The 17111-nt window shown below is 29.3% G+C and overlaps 1 protein-coding gene across 1 annotated transcript; it reads right to left on the bottom strand.

The window, feature by feature from the left end:
* Positions 1-272: 272 nt before the first annotated feature.
* LOC148298158 (kappaPI-actitoxin-Avd3c-like) lies at positions 273-7265 on the bottom strand. The gene is made up of 4 exons (XM_088277093.1): positions 6939-7265; positions 3653-3728; positions 2530-2639; positions 273-1317 (listed from the first exon to the last, which is right to left on the bottom strand). Exons 1-4 carry the CDS (start codon positions 7024-7026, stop codon positions 1310-1312), a joined length of 282 nt encoding a protein of 93 aa, XP_088133219.1. The 5' UTR covers positions 7027-7265; the 3' UTR covers positions 273-1309.
* Between the last annotated feature and the right edge of the window lie 9846 nt (positions 7266-17111).

The raw sequence follows: 17111 nt of genomic DNA, 5'->3' as shown, positions 1-17111 counted from the left end.
TAATTATGAGTATTTTAATGTTTCTAATGTTTAGAATTTAATAATCCCTGATGACGACAATGTTCTTGTCGAAACCTATAGGTTAAAGTGTACTTATAATTAAAAAAAAATGGTTAAAACAAAGTTGTTTTATTTTATAAAGTTTATAAAATCTGCCACAAAGTATCTGCGAAAAACATTCAAGAAAACATATAAATATCTTTGTTTTTTTAATAGTAAATAAATAAATACTATTACAAAACAGTTACATATAAAAAACAATAAAATATCTGTTGTTATTTTTGTACGTTTATTTATAATTTGGTACATATTTACAACATCAAACATTTATTATCAATTTTCAATTCAAGTTTTACTTGGTAAAAATCGCTATTTTTAAAAATCACTTATGACACGTGTTTCGATGCATTCCGCATTAAATACGGTATTTGAAAATGAATCGGAATTCATCGATGAGTCACAAAAGGTTTAAAAAATCGATTTAAAAAAGAAATAGTGGTATTTACCATATAAATCATAAATTTAAAATGAAAAGATATTACCACAAATTGACTGCCGAATCAATTAATGAAAATATATAATCTACCCTACAATTTAAAGCAACACATATATTTATATATATATATATATATATATATATATATATATATATATATATATATATATATATATATATATATATATATATATATATGTAATAAAATAACTAGGTACCTACCTATACATTTTATTAAGGACTTACAAATAGTACCTACATAAAACAGTTCTACCACCAGATGTCGCATGCGTCGCACAGAATTAAACAAAAGAGATCCGATAGAAAAAATATAATATTATTAACTGTCAGAATCAGATATATATAAAAATTATTGTAAAGATTAATTGAGAATAAGCTTTTATTGTCGTTTCTTTAATTACAAAGCAACACATTGTTTATTTTATTATTATACACCCACTTTACATATTATTTACACCCAATTTACAAAAGAATATATTACCACGTTATATATATATATATATATATATATATATATATATATATATATATATATATATATATATATATATATATATATATATATATATATATATATATATATATATTTCGAGTTTTCAAAAAACAGTGTTGAAATTATTACATTTGTCTTTTCTCAGTCAACATTCAAGATTCAATTAGTTTTCATCCTGTTTTATGTATGTTATACATTATGTTTTGTTAAATTTATACAAACAAATCATTGTAAGTATTTTAACACGGTAATGTAATCGGTGGAGATATGATTCAACTTTCATCGTCGTAGAATTGAAGTTAAACTCCTGAAAAAAAAATCACACACAATTATATGTATATAAATATACTATATTCATATAAGAAAGGAATGTAAGGCTGAACAAGAAATTATTGAAAAGATTTGGAAGAGTTTTTTTTAAAGATGAAATGGACATGTGGAGCGAATGGATGACGAGAGAATGACAAAGAAAATATATGTTGCGAATGTGAGCGGGATAACAGAACGAGGATGGCCGCAAAAGACTTGGCACGATCAGATCAATCAGAACCTAAAATCTGGTGGTATCAAAAGTTTGCGTAATTGGAGAGCATGTATGACTAGAGCATCCATGTATGGATGTGAAGGAGGCGAGGAGTGTATGTCAGGACAGAAGAGTGTGGCGTTCCATACTTTCTGCCTACCCCTGCGGAGAAACGGCGTGATGCTAGTGATAGTAGTAGTAGCAGTAGAATTCCTGTTTACTTAAAATTTATCATGGAAATGTAACGTTTTGTTGAGGACCTACTTATTATTTTTTTTTTATTTATTTAAACTTTATGTACGGAAAATAAATTAACATTGGCGGGCTTATTGCTAAAAAGCTATATCTTCCAACCAACCAAAAGCTGACTAGTGAAATTGGTGAAAACGTTTGATACCATATATAGCTGTTTGCAATCAGAGATTAGATAGTACTTTAACATTAAAAAAAAACAAATTACAAATTGATGATAATAAGGAAGGCACAGGAAAAAGGGAGTTAAGGGAAGGAGCAGTGGCGGTACTTCCCTAGAAGCCCAAAAGTCCGGCTTGCCTAACAACTCCAAATAAAAATGACTAAATCTAGACCAAATTATTAAAAATGCATAATTAATGTATGACTATTTTTAAATTATCGCGCGCTTACATGATTATTAAACACTATGCATGCCATTATATGGTGATGGTTCTTATTGGTTATGGTTAATATCTGAGGAAGATATTTTATTTCAGTGAACATTTTCTTTATTTCAAGGTGATGGCTATACCTTACAAAAGTTACATGTTAGCATATTTTTACAATGATTGCAATACATTGTTTATATTTATAATACTTTCTGGGTGCTTACTATACTGGGAATGATATGAGGTGAAGAAATTATAGGTATATCATGTATTCACGAATGTGAAAAATAATGGGCTTGTCTTACTGGTAAACCCTAGGCACGCCACTGGGAAGGAGGTAGAGGGAAAAACTAAGGGAGGATTTTATATTTACCATGACAAACTTCTTCGCATTTTTCTTTACTGATGAAATTATTAGCGTTTCCCCGGCATCCTCCATACACGAATTCGACGCAACCTTTTACTGCAGGGTCGTACATCCATCTAAAAAAGAAAATTAGAAAAAAATATATATATATTATTTTTTGACATCTCATTAAAGATGAAGAATAATAAGTCTAGATGGTTTTTAATAACAATGTGAGTGAATCAAAAAAACAAAAAAAGTCTTTTTATTTCTCAAAATAAAATATCACTATGATCCAAAAAGTTAATGCTTTTAATATTCAAAATATAAAAGCAATGAATTTTATAATTATCTTTATTTTATTATAGTTCAATCTATGTTAAGGCTTCCAATAGTATTTTTTTAATTATTACATTCCTTGGACCATATTTAGTTTCCATTATACACATAATAGCAAACTATAAATAAATTGATATTAAGTTTAAAATTTCTTTTCTAGTATTAATATTCGACTAAAGTGATGTGAATTGAATATATCACCTAATTATTATTATGAAGTGCCCAAAGCACCAATAAATCCAGAAAAGAATAACAGATATATTCATATAAACATCCCTAAGGATACTCGTTAAAATTATTTATTGATGAAATAAAATATCATGAAAATTGTATACTTTCTATTTATATATATAAATATATAAAAATAAAACCCTTATCCGCACTCCAATGATGCATAGGGCACTGCGTCATATAAACGCAGTGTTATCTTGATCGTTTACACATGAAGGAAAGGTGATCAGCCCTCCGCTTCAGGTACCAGTCCAGGGTAATAATATTGAATAAATATTATAGTGAAAAAATCACTAATATTTATTTTACCCCCCTTGGGAATCGAACCCGGGACCTCTAATTACACTACGGAGGCGGACAAAATTTACATATATATATATATATATATATATATATATATATATATATATATATATATATATATATATATATATATATATATATATATATATTTATATATATATATATATATATATATATATATATATATATATATATATATATATGTATATATATATACATATATATCTATATATATATATATATATATATAAAATTTAAAAATAATTGCTTCAAATACCTTATCATCCTTGCTCTACACACTCCTGTTACTTTTGGTAACAAGCATATATCCGGAAGGGTACTGGCTTGATATCCTAGAAGAAGAAGAAGAAAACAATTATTGGAATAATAAATTCATGTATAGATCTATATATTGGGTTGATGCAAAAGTAATGACCGTTTTTTTATGATCCCAGGTAAAAAAAATTTTTTTCACAAATTATGAATAGTATCTTCTTTTTTATGATTTCATTGTATAAAGGATGCTTTCCCTCTACTTTCTATTCAGTTTTGGCCTAGCCAGAGTACAGTAGAGACCCCTTGTATTTTTTCAAAATGTCGCTCGATAAAGTGCATTTACGTCATTGTTTACTTTATGAATTCCGTAAAGACAATACCGCGAGTGTGGCAACCAAAAACATTTGTGAAGTGTTTGGAGCAGATGTCATCAAAGTTCGACAGGTACGAAGATGGTTTACAAAATTCCGATCTGGAGATTTTTCACTCATTGATAAACCACATACCGGGCGGCCATTGAAGTCTGATGACGACAAGTTAAAAGTCATAATTGACTCCAATCCACGTCTAACCATCAGGGAGATTGTGTCAATGATGGGAGTCAACCAAATAACCGTAATAAGAAATTTGAAGCGTATGGAAATGGTTTCGCGGTACGACATTTGGATACCTCATCAATTGTCGGCTGCCAATTTATTGGATCGTGTTTCAACGTGCGTTGTTTTGAGTGCGAGACAAAAACATGAACCTTTTTTGCATCGTTTGATGACGGGAGATGAGAAATGGGTCGTGTACAACAACGTGACAAGAAAAAGACATTGGGCTATTCCTGGACAAGCCCCATTAACAACTTCGAAGGCCGAAATCCATAAAAAAGGTTATACTTTGTGTTTGGTGGAATAATAACGGTATTGTGTATTTTGGACTCTTGGAACATGATAAGACAAGTACAGCAGAATGATATTGTCAGCAATTATCCAAATTGAACATGGACCTTCAAAAGGATAGACCAGATAACGCGCGACCATATGTGGCTGTGATGACCCAACACAAGCTAAATGAGTTAAATTGGGATGTTAACAAGTATCCACCGTATTTTTCAGATCTTGCTCTTTCTGAATTTCATTTATTCCGATCACTGCAAAAAAAAATTAATGATGAAAAAAATTATACAATACAGCAGGTAAAAACATCCCTTACTTAATTTTTCGCATCAAAATCCACGGGATTGTTTACTACTGGTATTAATAAGTTGATAGAAAGATGTGAGAAGGTTATAAGAACTGATAGAAATTATATAATTTATTAAATAAATAATTTACATAAAAAAAAATAAAAAAATTAAAAAATGTAAAAAACGGTCAAAACTTTTGCATCAACCCAATATAACTACCACGGAGAGATAATGAATCGCCACACCACTCTGTCTTTGCAAACATTAGTCGCCTCTTCCACATTCAAGCATCTCCTCATTCATACACACCGATTATTTCTACTCCTGACCTGTCCGCTCACCGCCAAATATTTGACATACCTGAACTGCCAAGTTTTCCTCGGTCATCCTCTGCTCTTTTTCCAAATACATTCGCCTCATAATTTTATTTTCACCTTTCTTTCTTCACTCATGCGTTCCACATGTCACATTTTATCGATAATGCTTATCGCAGCCTTACATTCTTTCATTATTTTACTATTCGAACATCCATCATACATCGTTATTCCACACATTCGTCTGAGGGATCGCATTCCGACTCCATATTCATCCTTCTTTTGCTAACTCTATGATTCACTTCCATTAGGGTTGGAACATTAGGGTTGGAACCAGGACTCGGTTGTGTACTGCCAGTTTAGCTTTCACTAAGTTTTTATTTGCTATTACTTATTTCAGTGCACCATTCACTCTGTTCCCAGCATTCGCTCTCCTTTCTACATATATCGTTATCAATCTTTCCATCCCTAGAAAACATATGTACTTCCCAAATAAACGAAATCGCCTACTTGTTCTATTATCCCCATTTACAAATATTTTACACCCAGATCTACATGAATCTCTTTAAAAAACCGTATTGGTCTTGTAATTTTTTTTTATATGAAAACTTCCACAAATTGATTGAATTTTTTTTACAAAATTTGTAAAAACTTGCAAAGTCCGCCACATCCTTCAATGTTAATATCAAAACCCGTCAGATCCTAAAGTGAGTATCAAAATCCGTTAAATCAATATTTTTTTTACCACAAAACATCGTTTTCTTAAAAAATACTGACGAATTTTCTAAAAAAACTGGATAATTCTCAATTTCATAATATTTCATTTAAAGGTGGACAAATTTTTTAAACATAAATGTTACTCAGAGAATTTTGCATTTTTTGTAAAATCGACTTACATGGATTTGGTGGATTTTGAAACTAAGCGACACAAATGACCTATTAATTATCGTAACATTTTTTGACATCTAATCGAAGATGAAGAAGAATATGAAAGTCTGGGCATTTACAAACACGTGTAACATTTACCAATTCTACCCATTATTGACAACCACACTACTCAAATTCTTGGAAGTTCTATATATATGAACCAATTTAGAAACCTTGTTCTTCAATCACTAGAACTTCACTAGAGACATCTATTGGTGAGATGAAATAAGATTTTTACTGAGCAGAAACTCTTTTATTAGTATGTGAGGTCCGAATCCTGGATTATAATCGCACACATGAGAAACGCCAGAAAACATCATTTTCATTTTTATTATTCAAGCTTATAATTTGACCAAGAAAATTATTTACCACATTTGAGTGTGTCCAAATACTTGTTCACATATCTGGATTATCTCCAATTATTGGAGTTATTTTTCTAATATACATATTAGAAAAATAATAATAATAATAAAACCCTTATCCGCACCCCAATGGAGCATAGGGCACTGCGTCATATAAACGCAGTGTTATCTTGATCGTTTTACACATGAAGGAAAGGCGATCAGCCCTCCGCTTCAGGTACCAGTCCAGGGTAATATGGAATGAATATGACAGTGAAAAAAATCACTAATATTTATTTTACCCCCCTTGGAAATCGAATCCGGGACCTCCAGAACGGTAACCGAGCATGTTGACCATTACACTACGGAGGCGGACAAAAAGAAAAATATTAGAAAAATAACTGTGTAAAATAGTTATCAAAAATAACTCTGATAATTGGAGATAATCCAGATTTGTTAACAAGTATTTGGACACACTCAAAATGTTGTATTTTATGTAATTATCCTTAAAAAAATAATAAAAAAACTTACCTTGTGGAGTTGATTCAACAGCTGTTGAAATTTGCAATAAAACTATAAAAAATACAATACAATAAAAAAATACAAATTTATGTGCCATTTTTAAAAACTAAACGCCTTTACTTTATTTAATTTAAAAACAATTTGTATTTATCGCGGATTTTCGTTGTTCTTTTATAATTTTTTTTACTATTAATGAAAGTATGGTTTTATGCTGCGTTAATGAATGGTTTAAATTCACTTCACACTTTTATAATTGTTTTACATATATATTTTTAAACATATAAACTTGTACTAGTATGTTGTATATATCGTTCGAGTACTGATCGCGAAATGAGTGATGACGACAAATTGTCTCTCTCTTATATACTATATGTAGTCGAATGGGTTTATCCGTTTTAACAAGCAGTGGCTCTCCATCAGAAAAAGAATAATTATTTTAAAAAATATATTTTGTATTTTAAATGTATTATTAACTTTGTGGTATGGTAATATAAAACTCATGTTATCATTTATCGTTCACTTTGTCTAACGCTCGGCATGCTCGGCTACCGTTCTGGAGGTCCCGGGTTCGATTCCCAGGGGGGTCTAATAAATATAAGTGATTTTTTCACTCTAATATTTATTCAATATTACACTGTACTGGTACCTGAAGTGGAGGGCTGATCACCTTTCCTTCATGTGTAATCGATCGAGATAACACTGCGTTTATATGAAGCAGTGCCCTATGCACCATTGGGGTGCGGTAAGGGTTTTATTATTATTATTTGTCTAATACCACTTTAAAAATACTACTTCGTGACCACCAGTTTCGGAATAATCATTCCATCATCAGTTCAAATGTAGATTAAAATGAAATTGTTATGGTCCGACATTAAGACAAAAATAAATTTTGAAAGAGAGAAAGAAGACATTAATTTAATTTTTATTTTTTTACAAAAATGTTAATAAAATTAGTATATAACCACTCACCGAGATTTTTACGTCTACCGGTTTCGAGACGTACCCGTCTCTTCGTCAGGACAATCACTAACACAGCATGCAAACAATACTACCCTTCACCACCATAGCACCATTTACACACTCAAATTTACACACACCCATTTACACACTTTGGTGCTATGGTGGTGAAGGGTAGTATTGTTTGCATGCTGTGTTAGTGATTGTCCTGACGAAGAGACGGGTACGTCTCGAAACCGGTAGACGTAAAAATCTCGGTGAGTGGTTATATACTAATTTTATTAACATTTTTGTAAAAAAATAAATAAGTAAAAATGACTAACCACAAAGTAAATGCTTTAAATATTAATAATATTGAGAATATTAATTTAATTGGTTATTTACTATGGGTAAGACTTCAATTATTTCTAATTAATTTATACACAAAGTGAATGATAAGAAAAGCGTGAAAATAAAAGTTGTTTATTTTTTATTAATACAGTGGAACCCCGGAAATACGAAATCTAGGAAAATCCGACCAAAATGTAGAAGAAAAATTCAAAACAAACACGCAAAGACTAAAGAACACATGTATTATTTTTGTAATATACTCTGCCATACTTCAAAATCTATTAATCATCTACCCACATATGACACGAATCCAAGATCATTGCATGTAAACAAGATCGAATAATTAATTTACATCATTTTTAGTGCGTCCAAATAAATCTGGATTATCTCCAATTATATTATTTATTTTTCATATTTTTTTCTCACCAATAGATGTCTCTAGTGAAATTCTAAGATGTTCAGGTACAATGTTTCGAAATCGGATCATATACGAGTATACAATTGTTTGGTTGTCAATCATGGGTAGATTATTGAATGTTTCACGTGTGTAAAGTGATCACTTAAACCAGGCTATGACTTCCATACTCTTCTTCATCTTTGTTGAATGTCAAAATATAGTATAAATTTACTTATATATACACATATATATGTATATATATATATATATATATATATATATATATATATATATATATATATATATATATATATATATATATATATATATATATATATATATATATATATATATATATATATATATATATATATATATATATATATATATATATATATATAATAATAATTTAGAAAATACTGATAATGTGACCATCGACATATTTAATGATGGCACGGAGAAATACAAGAGGACTATTACCGGATTGGTGAAATCAATTTCAAATTGATTTCACCAATTTGGTGGAGTCTTGAATTTTATACCTTATGTAGCGTAGTTTAATTTCACTTTTTATTTTTACTTCTAATTTTTATTTTTATTTTTCTTACTTCATTACTTTTAATTGTTACTACCCTTTTTTTTACCACCAAATTACTATTGTTTATATATGTGTTTAACCTGCACCTTTATTGTTTCTGTAAGCTTGTTGTGTTCCCATGTAATTGATGAAAAACATCAAAACTATCTGTATTGCACTGTATTTCGTTTATTGTAATATGTTTTTCATTGTTTGTGAACCGTAAATAAATAAAATAAAATAAAATAAAAATATATATATATATATATATATTTATATTTATATATATATATATATATATATATATATATATATATATATATATATATATATATATATATATATATATATATATATATATATATATATATATATATATATATATATATATATATATATATATATATATATATATATATATATATATATATATATATATATATATATATATATATATATATATATATATATATATATATATATATATATATATATATATATATATATATAAATATATATATATATATATATATATATATATATATATATATATATATATATATATATATATATATATATATATATATATATATATATATATATATATATATATATATATTTTTATACTTCTAATTAGATATTTCAATGACTTAGCAAATAGTCGTAGTTCTGATAAATTCACTTAAAATTTTATATTATACGGTAAAATGATCGTTAGGTAGACTTCAAGGATAATAATCAATTAACAACACTTGACAATAAAATTGTCAACATTTTTATGTTTGTTTGATAACAAAATGGAAAATAAAACATTTGAGCTCAGCGAATGATGATAATAAACGTTTTGAAGTACAGGAAAAAAAATACAACGAACTATCGTAAATATAACGAAATCGCTGAAGGCTTCTGATAAAAAACAAGTTTAAATATTCAAATCACTTATCTAGCTAACTAATTGACTAACTAAGCATCACGCCGCTTCCGCGGGGGTAGGCAGAGATAATAGAACGCCACACCAATCTGTTTTTAATAAACAATCTTCGCCTCTTCCAGATTGATGCATCTCCTCATACATATCAGCTAATTATTCCGACTCCTGACCTAACTACGCCGAAGCGTTTGAAGACTCAATCATGCAACGTTTTTCTCGGTCTTCCTCTGCTTCTTTTACAAACCAAATTCACCTCATAAATTTGTTAAAATGTTCTTTATTTGCTCTTTTGATTCTCACGTCCAAACCATCTCAACACACCTTTCTTAATTTTATCGATAATTTATCATCGTTAAGAAATATATTATTTATTGATTCGGCATTAACTTTGTGGAATGACATGATTATTTTATTAAAATTACACACTTGAATATACCACTTTAATGAGTTTTATTTTTATTTACATTTAATCCTATTAATCCTATAATAATTAACATGTAATTATTAACATGTAATTATTTACATTTAGTCCGCCTCCGTAGTGTAATGGTCAGCACGCTCGGCTACCGTTCTGGAGGTTCCTGGTTCGATTCCCAAGGGGGGTAAAATAAATATTAGTGATTTTTTCACTGTAATATTTATTCAAAATTACCATGGACTGGTACCTGAAGTGGAGGGCTGATCACCTTTCCTTCATGAATAAACGATCCAGATAACACTGCGTTTATATGACGCAGTGCCCTATGCACCATTTGGGTGCGGATAAGGGTTTTATATATATATATTTATATAATTACATTTAATTATTTTTAATTTGTACCAGAAGATGAAAACATCTGTCGTTTTCGAAACTAGTCGTAAATAAAAGTAAAACTTATTAAATTGGTATATTCAAGTGTTAAGAAATCTATTGTACAATGTTTACTTATAATTAGTTATCCCGTATCCGCCTCCGTGGTGTAGTGGTTAGAATGTTTGGCTTCCGTGCTGGAGGTCCTGGTTCAATTCCCAGGAAAATAATAACTAGCGATTTTACGCTCTAATATTTATTTAATATTACGCTGGACTGGTCTCTGAAGCGGAGACGTGATCACCTTGTCTTCATGTAAGTAACGATCAAGATAACACGGCGTCAATACGATGCAGTACCCTTTGCACCATTGAGTACGCATAAGCGTTAGAGGATAAAGAAATACCAAGATAAGTATATTCTTGTTCATCTTTGCTTTTTTTTCTAAAAGACAAATATTTGTGTTTTTATTATTTACAAAAACACTTTAATTTCTTAATATTTCTGTGAGCCTAAGCGGGTTATCATTAGAAATAGGTATCAAATTGTGGTAGAGTGGGTTCAAACCCAGAAACACTGACTCGAGCGTCCGCGACAGTAACCACGGGATCACAACTCGACATAATGAGATGTCAAAAAGTAAAAAAAAATCCTCACAAAAAATGTACAACAGGTTGAAAGCGTCCAAATACTTGTTCACAAATCTGGATTATCTCCAATTATAGGAGTTATTTTTCATATTTTCATATATACATATATATATATATATATATATATATATATATATATATATATACAGTATCTACTCAATGAATTAGGGCCACGCAGAATTTCGCGCAATTTCTCAATTCAAACAGGAATAACTCAGAGAAAACCTTGAATAAAACAACATTGAATTTTATTTACACATGAACACTTTATTACGCTTAAATTATGCATATATTTTCATATAAATATAGTTAGTATTTAGTATTTCCACCTTTGGCAGAAATAACTGCCTCAATTCTTTTTGGCATACTTAAAATGCACTGTTTTATCATGTTTTTTATTTCTTCGTCTTCTGACCAAATTTTTTTAATATTTTTTTTTTGACAGTCTACTGTCGGATTTGGAAATGAGTATACCTTATTTTTTAACATGCTCCATACGTTTTCTATAGGATTAAGGTCCGGAGAATTTCCAGGCCAGGGGAGCAAAGGCAGATTTTTGTTAGACAAAAATTTTATTATTGATTTAGCCCGGTGGCAAGGTGCCCCATCCTGCATGAAGGTGTATGGACCTTCTGTTGGGTCGAGTGTATGGTAGAAGGGCAATAAAATTCGTTCGAGGACCTGCTTATAGGAATTTTGGTTCATTATTCCTTCCACGAAAAACAACGGCCCAGGTAAATTGTTAATAATACATGACCATATCATTGTTGCAGGGGGGTGTTTGATAACTTTTACCACACAGGCCTCATCGTAACGTTCCATTGGTGTTCTCCTGACGAATCGACGGCTCTCTGTCACGGCTTCTAACCGGTACTCATCACTAAAGATGACCTGAAAAATAATGAAAATTTAAGTTTAATTCAAATATATAAGTTTATTTACTAAAATGATATGTTGAAAATTCAATTTAAATAAATACCTTTTTCCAATCATCTACCGAGTTATTTCGATGTAGCCTGGCCCATTTTAATCGATCCGCTTTCATTCGTGGTGTCAATTTTGGTACTTTTACAGGGCGCCTGCATTTCAGATTTACTTCGTAAAGACGTCGCCTCAGTGTTGATACCGATATATTTATACCCTCTTCTTCCAATTTTATTTTTAATGTTTTTGCTGATGCACTACGGTTTTCTAAGGCACTTTGAACGATTTTTCGATCAGTCCTCGGTGTTGTTTTTCTAATCCTACGACAGTTCTTTCGCCGATTGCTGGTGGCGGGTGACTGATTTTTTATTGATTTTGAAATTTAGTCCACTGTTTGACGAGAAACGTTTTCTTTTTTTGAAATTTCTCTAATAGATAGTATTCTTAATTTCAGTAGCACTATAACACTAGACTTTTTTTCCTCGGAAATATCTTTACTTTTTCCCATTTTGTCCTTTTCAAAAAAAACACTTGTGTTTACAAAAAAAAATTATACTTTATGAACTAAAATTAAAAATTAAGTTTTTTTCACAAGACACGATAACTATATAACTTCTCTGAACAAAACAACAACCAGAACTCAAGAAACTTCACTAATAAATAAGATAGGACTATTTTTTGAACTTTCAACTATCTGTCTACCTGTGCTAATTAGGGACCTTTCTCAGAAAAAGGGTTTGAAATTTTATAAAGGCTTAAATAATCCAGGTATATTTTACATATTATTGAAGGTAATATACATGATATTAGATGTCAATAGAAAACTTAAAGTATTTATGTAAAATAAATATAATAATCCAAAAGATTTCAGAGTATTCAAAAAAATAATGGGTGGCCCTAATTCATTGAGTAGATACTGTATATATATATATATATATATATATATATATATATATATATATATATATATATATATATATATATATATATATATATACATATATATATATATATATATATATATATATATATATATATATATATATATATATATATATATATATATATATATATATATATATATATATATATATATATATATACATATATATATATATATATATATATATATATATATATATATATGTACATATATATATATATATATATATATATATATATATATATATATATATATATATATATATATATACATATATAAATATATATATATATATATATATATATATATATATATATATATATATATATATATATATATATATATATATATATATATATATATATATATATATATATATATATGATCCAATTTTTTCTACTGTAGCCTATGACGGTCGTAGACCTTTTAAATGACCAGACTTCCATATTTTTTCTTCTTCATCTATGTTGAGAGGTCAAAAATAATGAACAATATTTATTAAGCGACAGTTGTTTAAAACGCATATGCAAAATTTCCTACGCAGGACCTTGTAGATTATGTTGCATAATGTGCTATGACGTCATTCATTCAGAGCAATGCACTTCTGAAATTACCTTGTAGCAATATTATGAATTCTGCAAGCGTTCAACGCACGTCATTAAACCGTACACGCATCACGTAGACCGCTCTTTATTATTATAATATTATTTTCAGGCACGCACACAAATATATTCTTTTTTTTATGAGTTTTCAGGAGTATCATTTCAGGTTTTATGTTTTGTTTTTATTGGCAAAGTACCCAAAATTGAGTGACACATGCCATAACAATGATTTTATTCAAACATTTTTTTCAATGATTTTACTTTACAACATTTTGAGTGTGTCGAAATACTTGTTCACAAAATCTGGATTATCTCACATTTTCTGGCGTTTCTCATGTGTGTGACTATTATCCAGGATTCGGACCTCACATACTAATATAAGAGTTTCTGCTTTGTAAAAAGCTTCTTTACATCTCACCAATAGACGTCTCTAGTGAAGTTCTAGTGATTCAAGAACAAGGTTACTAAATTGGTTCATATGTATAGAACCTCCAAGAATTTGAATAGTGTAATTGTCAATAATGGGTAGAATTGGTGAATGTTACACGTGTGTAAGGTGATCACTTAAACCAGCCTATGACGGTCGTCAGCCCCGAAAATGCCCAGACTTCCATATTCTTCTGCATCTTTGATGAGATGTCAAAAAAAAATACTTTGTGTTACTTAAACGTTTTGCCATAATTTTTAAAATGCGTTATGACCGCACTATTATAATTTTGGGAGTTCATTGATAAGAGATGCTGGATATTCAGAAGGAAGGACAAACCCTTCAAGCGAATGTCCTGAAGGAACTAAAGGTTAGGGAGTAAGGGACAGTTAAACAACATGTCATCAGCAGTCTCATCCTCCTCTCAACACGCTTATAATGAACAAGTTAGAATGTAATTTTTTCGAGGTGGGATGCAAGTATAGTATGTAATTGTTGGGTAATATATCAAAATAAAACAGGGTTTTTGTTGGATTGAATTCTACATTTATTTATGTATATCTTAATACGTGACGCGTTTCGTCGATAATGTCCTAAGAAGACGAAACGCGTCACGTATTAAGATATACACAAATAAATCGCTTACTCCTTTCAAGAACGTCATAGATCAAAAATCGTCAATTTTGAGTTGTGCATGTTTTCGAAATGTCCAGAAAATATACTATATCCCAGCAAAAGATGCATATTTTTAACTTAATATTTACCCGCTACAGGGCAGAAAATGTTATTTTTGCATTTTGAAGAAAACATAATATTTAATTATATTTTTTTTAAATACTAAATATTTTTCAAATGGAGAAAAAACATCCAGGTTTTACCTAAAAAGATCTGTTGTACAGTAAAAAGTTCAATAAGTGGCTTGATATTTATTTTTAATACATTTTATTTTGAATATATTACCCAACAATTCTATATGGAATTCTACCAACTGTCAGCAGTTACATAAATAAGTATAGTGTGTCCGATCCTCAGCCTGCACAGACCAGGTTTTAAGTTATACATGGATAAAACACTTTCTTTTATACATAGATAAAAGAAAGTGTTTTATTTCCATGGTTAAAAATAGTTATTGATTCATGTCACTAAGTCATTCTTAAATATTATTTATAATTTATTTTTTTTAAATATAATCGCTTTAGAAAGTTCATTTAAATATTCGTAAATAACAATACCTCTCGTGTTATTATGAATGAGTGAATTTGCATACATCAGCAATACTCAAATATTTAAAAATATACATACATACATACATATATATATATATATATATATATATATATATATATATATATATATATATATATATATATATATATATAAATATATTATATATATATATATATATATATATATATATATATATATGTGTGTGTGTGTGTGTATATATACATATTTGAGTGTGTGAAAATGAATTGTGACACCTCGGCAGACGTGTGTTTAACTGGAGCAATGACCTGTCTCTTATGCCGAGATATGAATTCAAAACATGCATGTACCCATATGTACAGTACGTAGGATGCAAAGCAGCCAATACAAGTGGGTTGGCCGCGGTAATTGCTGCGTTTAGCTATGCTAATTCTATAATATTGCTCATAGCTAACATAAATTTTTAAACATAGTTCCACGTACAATAATACGTCATCTGGTTTTACCATACCATCATATTTTGTCAGATTATTTATGGGAGACAAAATAAAAATATCAATATTTTTGAAAGATAAAAATAACAAAATAACTGGTAAAAATAAAAGTTTAATAAAAATTGACAATCATGTTTTCAGGCGTCCTCCAGTCTTCGTGGGTAACAATCTGTATAAGGATTGGTTTGCGATCTTCACAGAATTCAGATGGGTTAAACCCAGGTTCAAATAGCTAAAAAAAAATAATTACAACATTTTGAGTGTGTCCAAATACTTGTTCACAAAATCTGGATTATCTCCAATTACAGGAGTTATTTTCATATTATTTTTTGACATCTCATCAAAGATGAAGAAGAATATAGAAGTCTGGGCATTTACGGGGCTGACGACCGTCATAGGCTGGTTTAAGTGATCACTTTACACACGTGTAACATTCACCAATTCTACCCATTATTGACAACCACACTACTCAAATTCTTGGAAGTTCTATATATATGAACCAATTTAAAAAACCTTGTTCTTGAATCACTAGAACATCACTTTAGAACTTTGGACACACTCAAAATGTTGTAAATAAATTATCTGGTCAAATTATAAGCTTAATAATAAAAAATGAAAATGGTATTTTCTGGCGTTTCTCGTGTGTGTGAATATAATCCAGGATTCGGATATCACATACTAATATAAGAGTTTCTGCTTAATAAAAAAGCTTATTTACATTTCACCAATAAATGTCTCTAGTGAAGTTCTAGTGATTCAAGAACAAGGTTTCTAAATTGGTTCATATATATAGAACTTCCAAGAATTTGAGTAGTGTGGTTGTCAATAATGGGTAGAATTGGTGAATGTTACACGTGTGTAAAGTGATCACTTAAACCAGCCTATGACGGTCGTCAGCCCCGTAAATGCCCAGACTTCCATATTCTCCTTCATCTTTGATGAGGTGTCAAAAAA

This window comes from Brachycentrus maculatus, unplaced genomic scaffold, assembly GCF_059751285.1.
Source record: "Brachycentrus maculatus isolate JH-2025_06_01 unplaced genomic scaffold, ASM5975128v1 h1tg002496l, whole genome shotgun sequence".
NCBI lineage: Eukaryota > Metazoa > Arthropoda > Insecta > Trichoptera > Brachycentridae > Brachycentrus > Brachycentrus maculatus.
The sequence above is the reverse complement of the archived record's forward strand: the minus strand, read 5'-3'. Positions and strand labels throughout refer to the sequence as shown.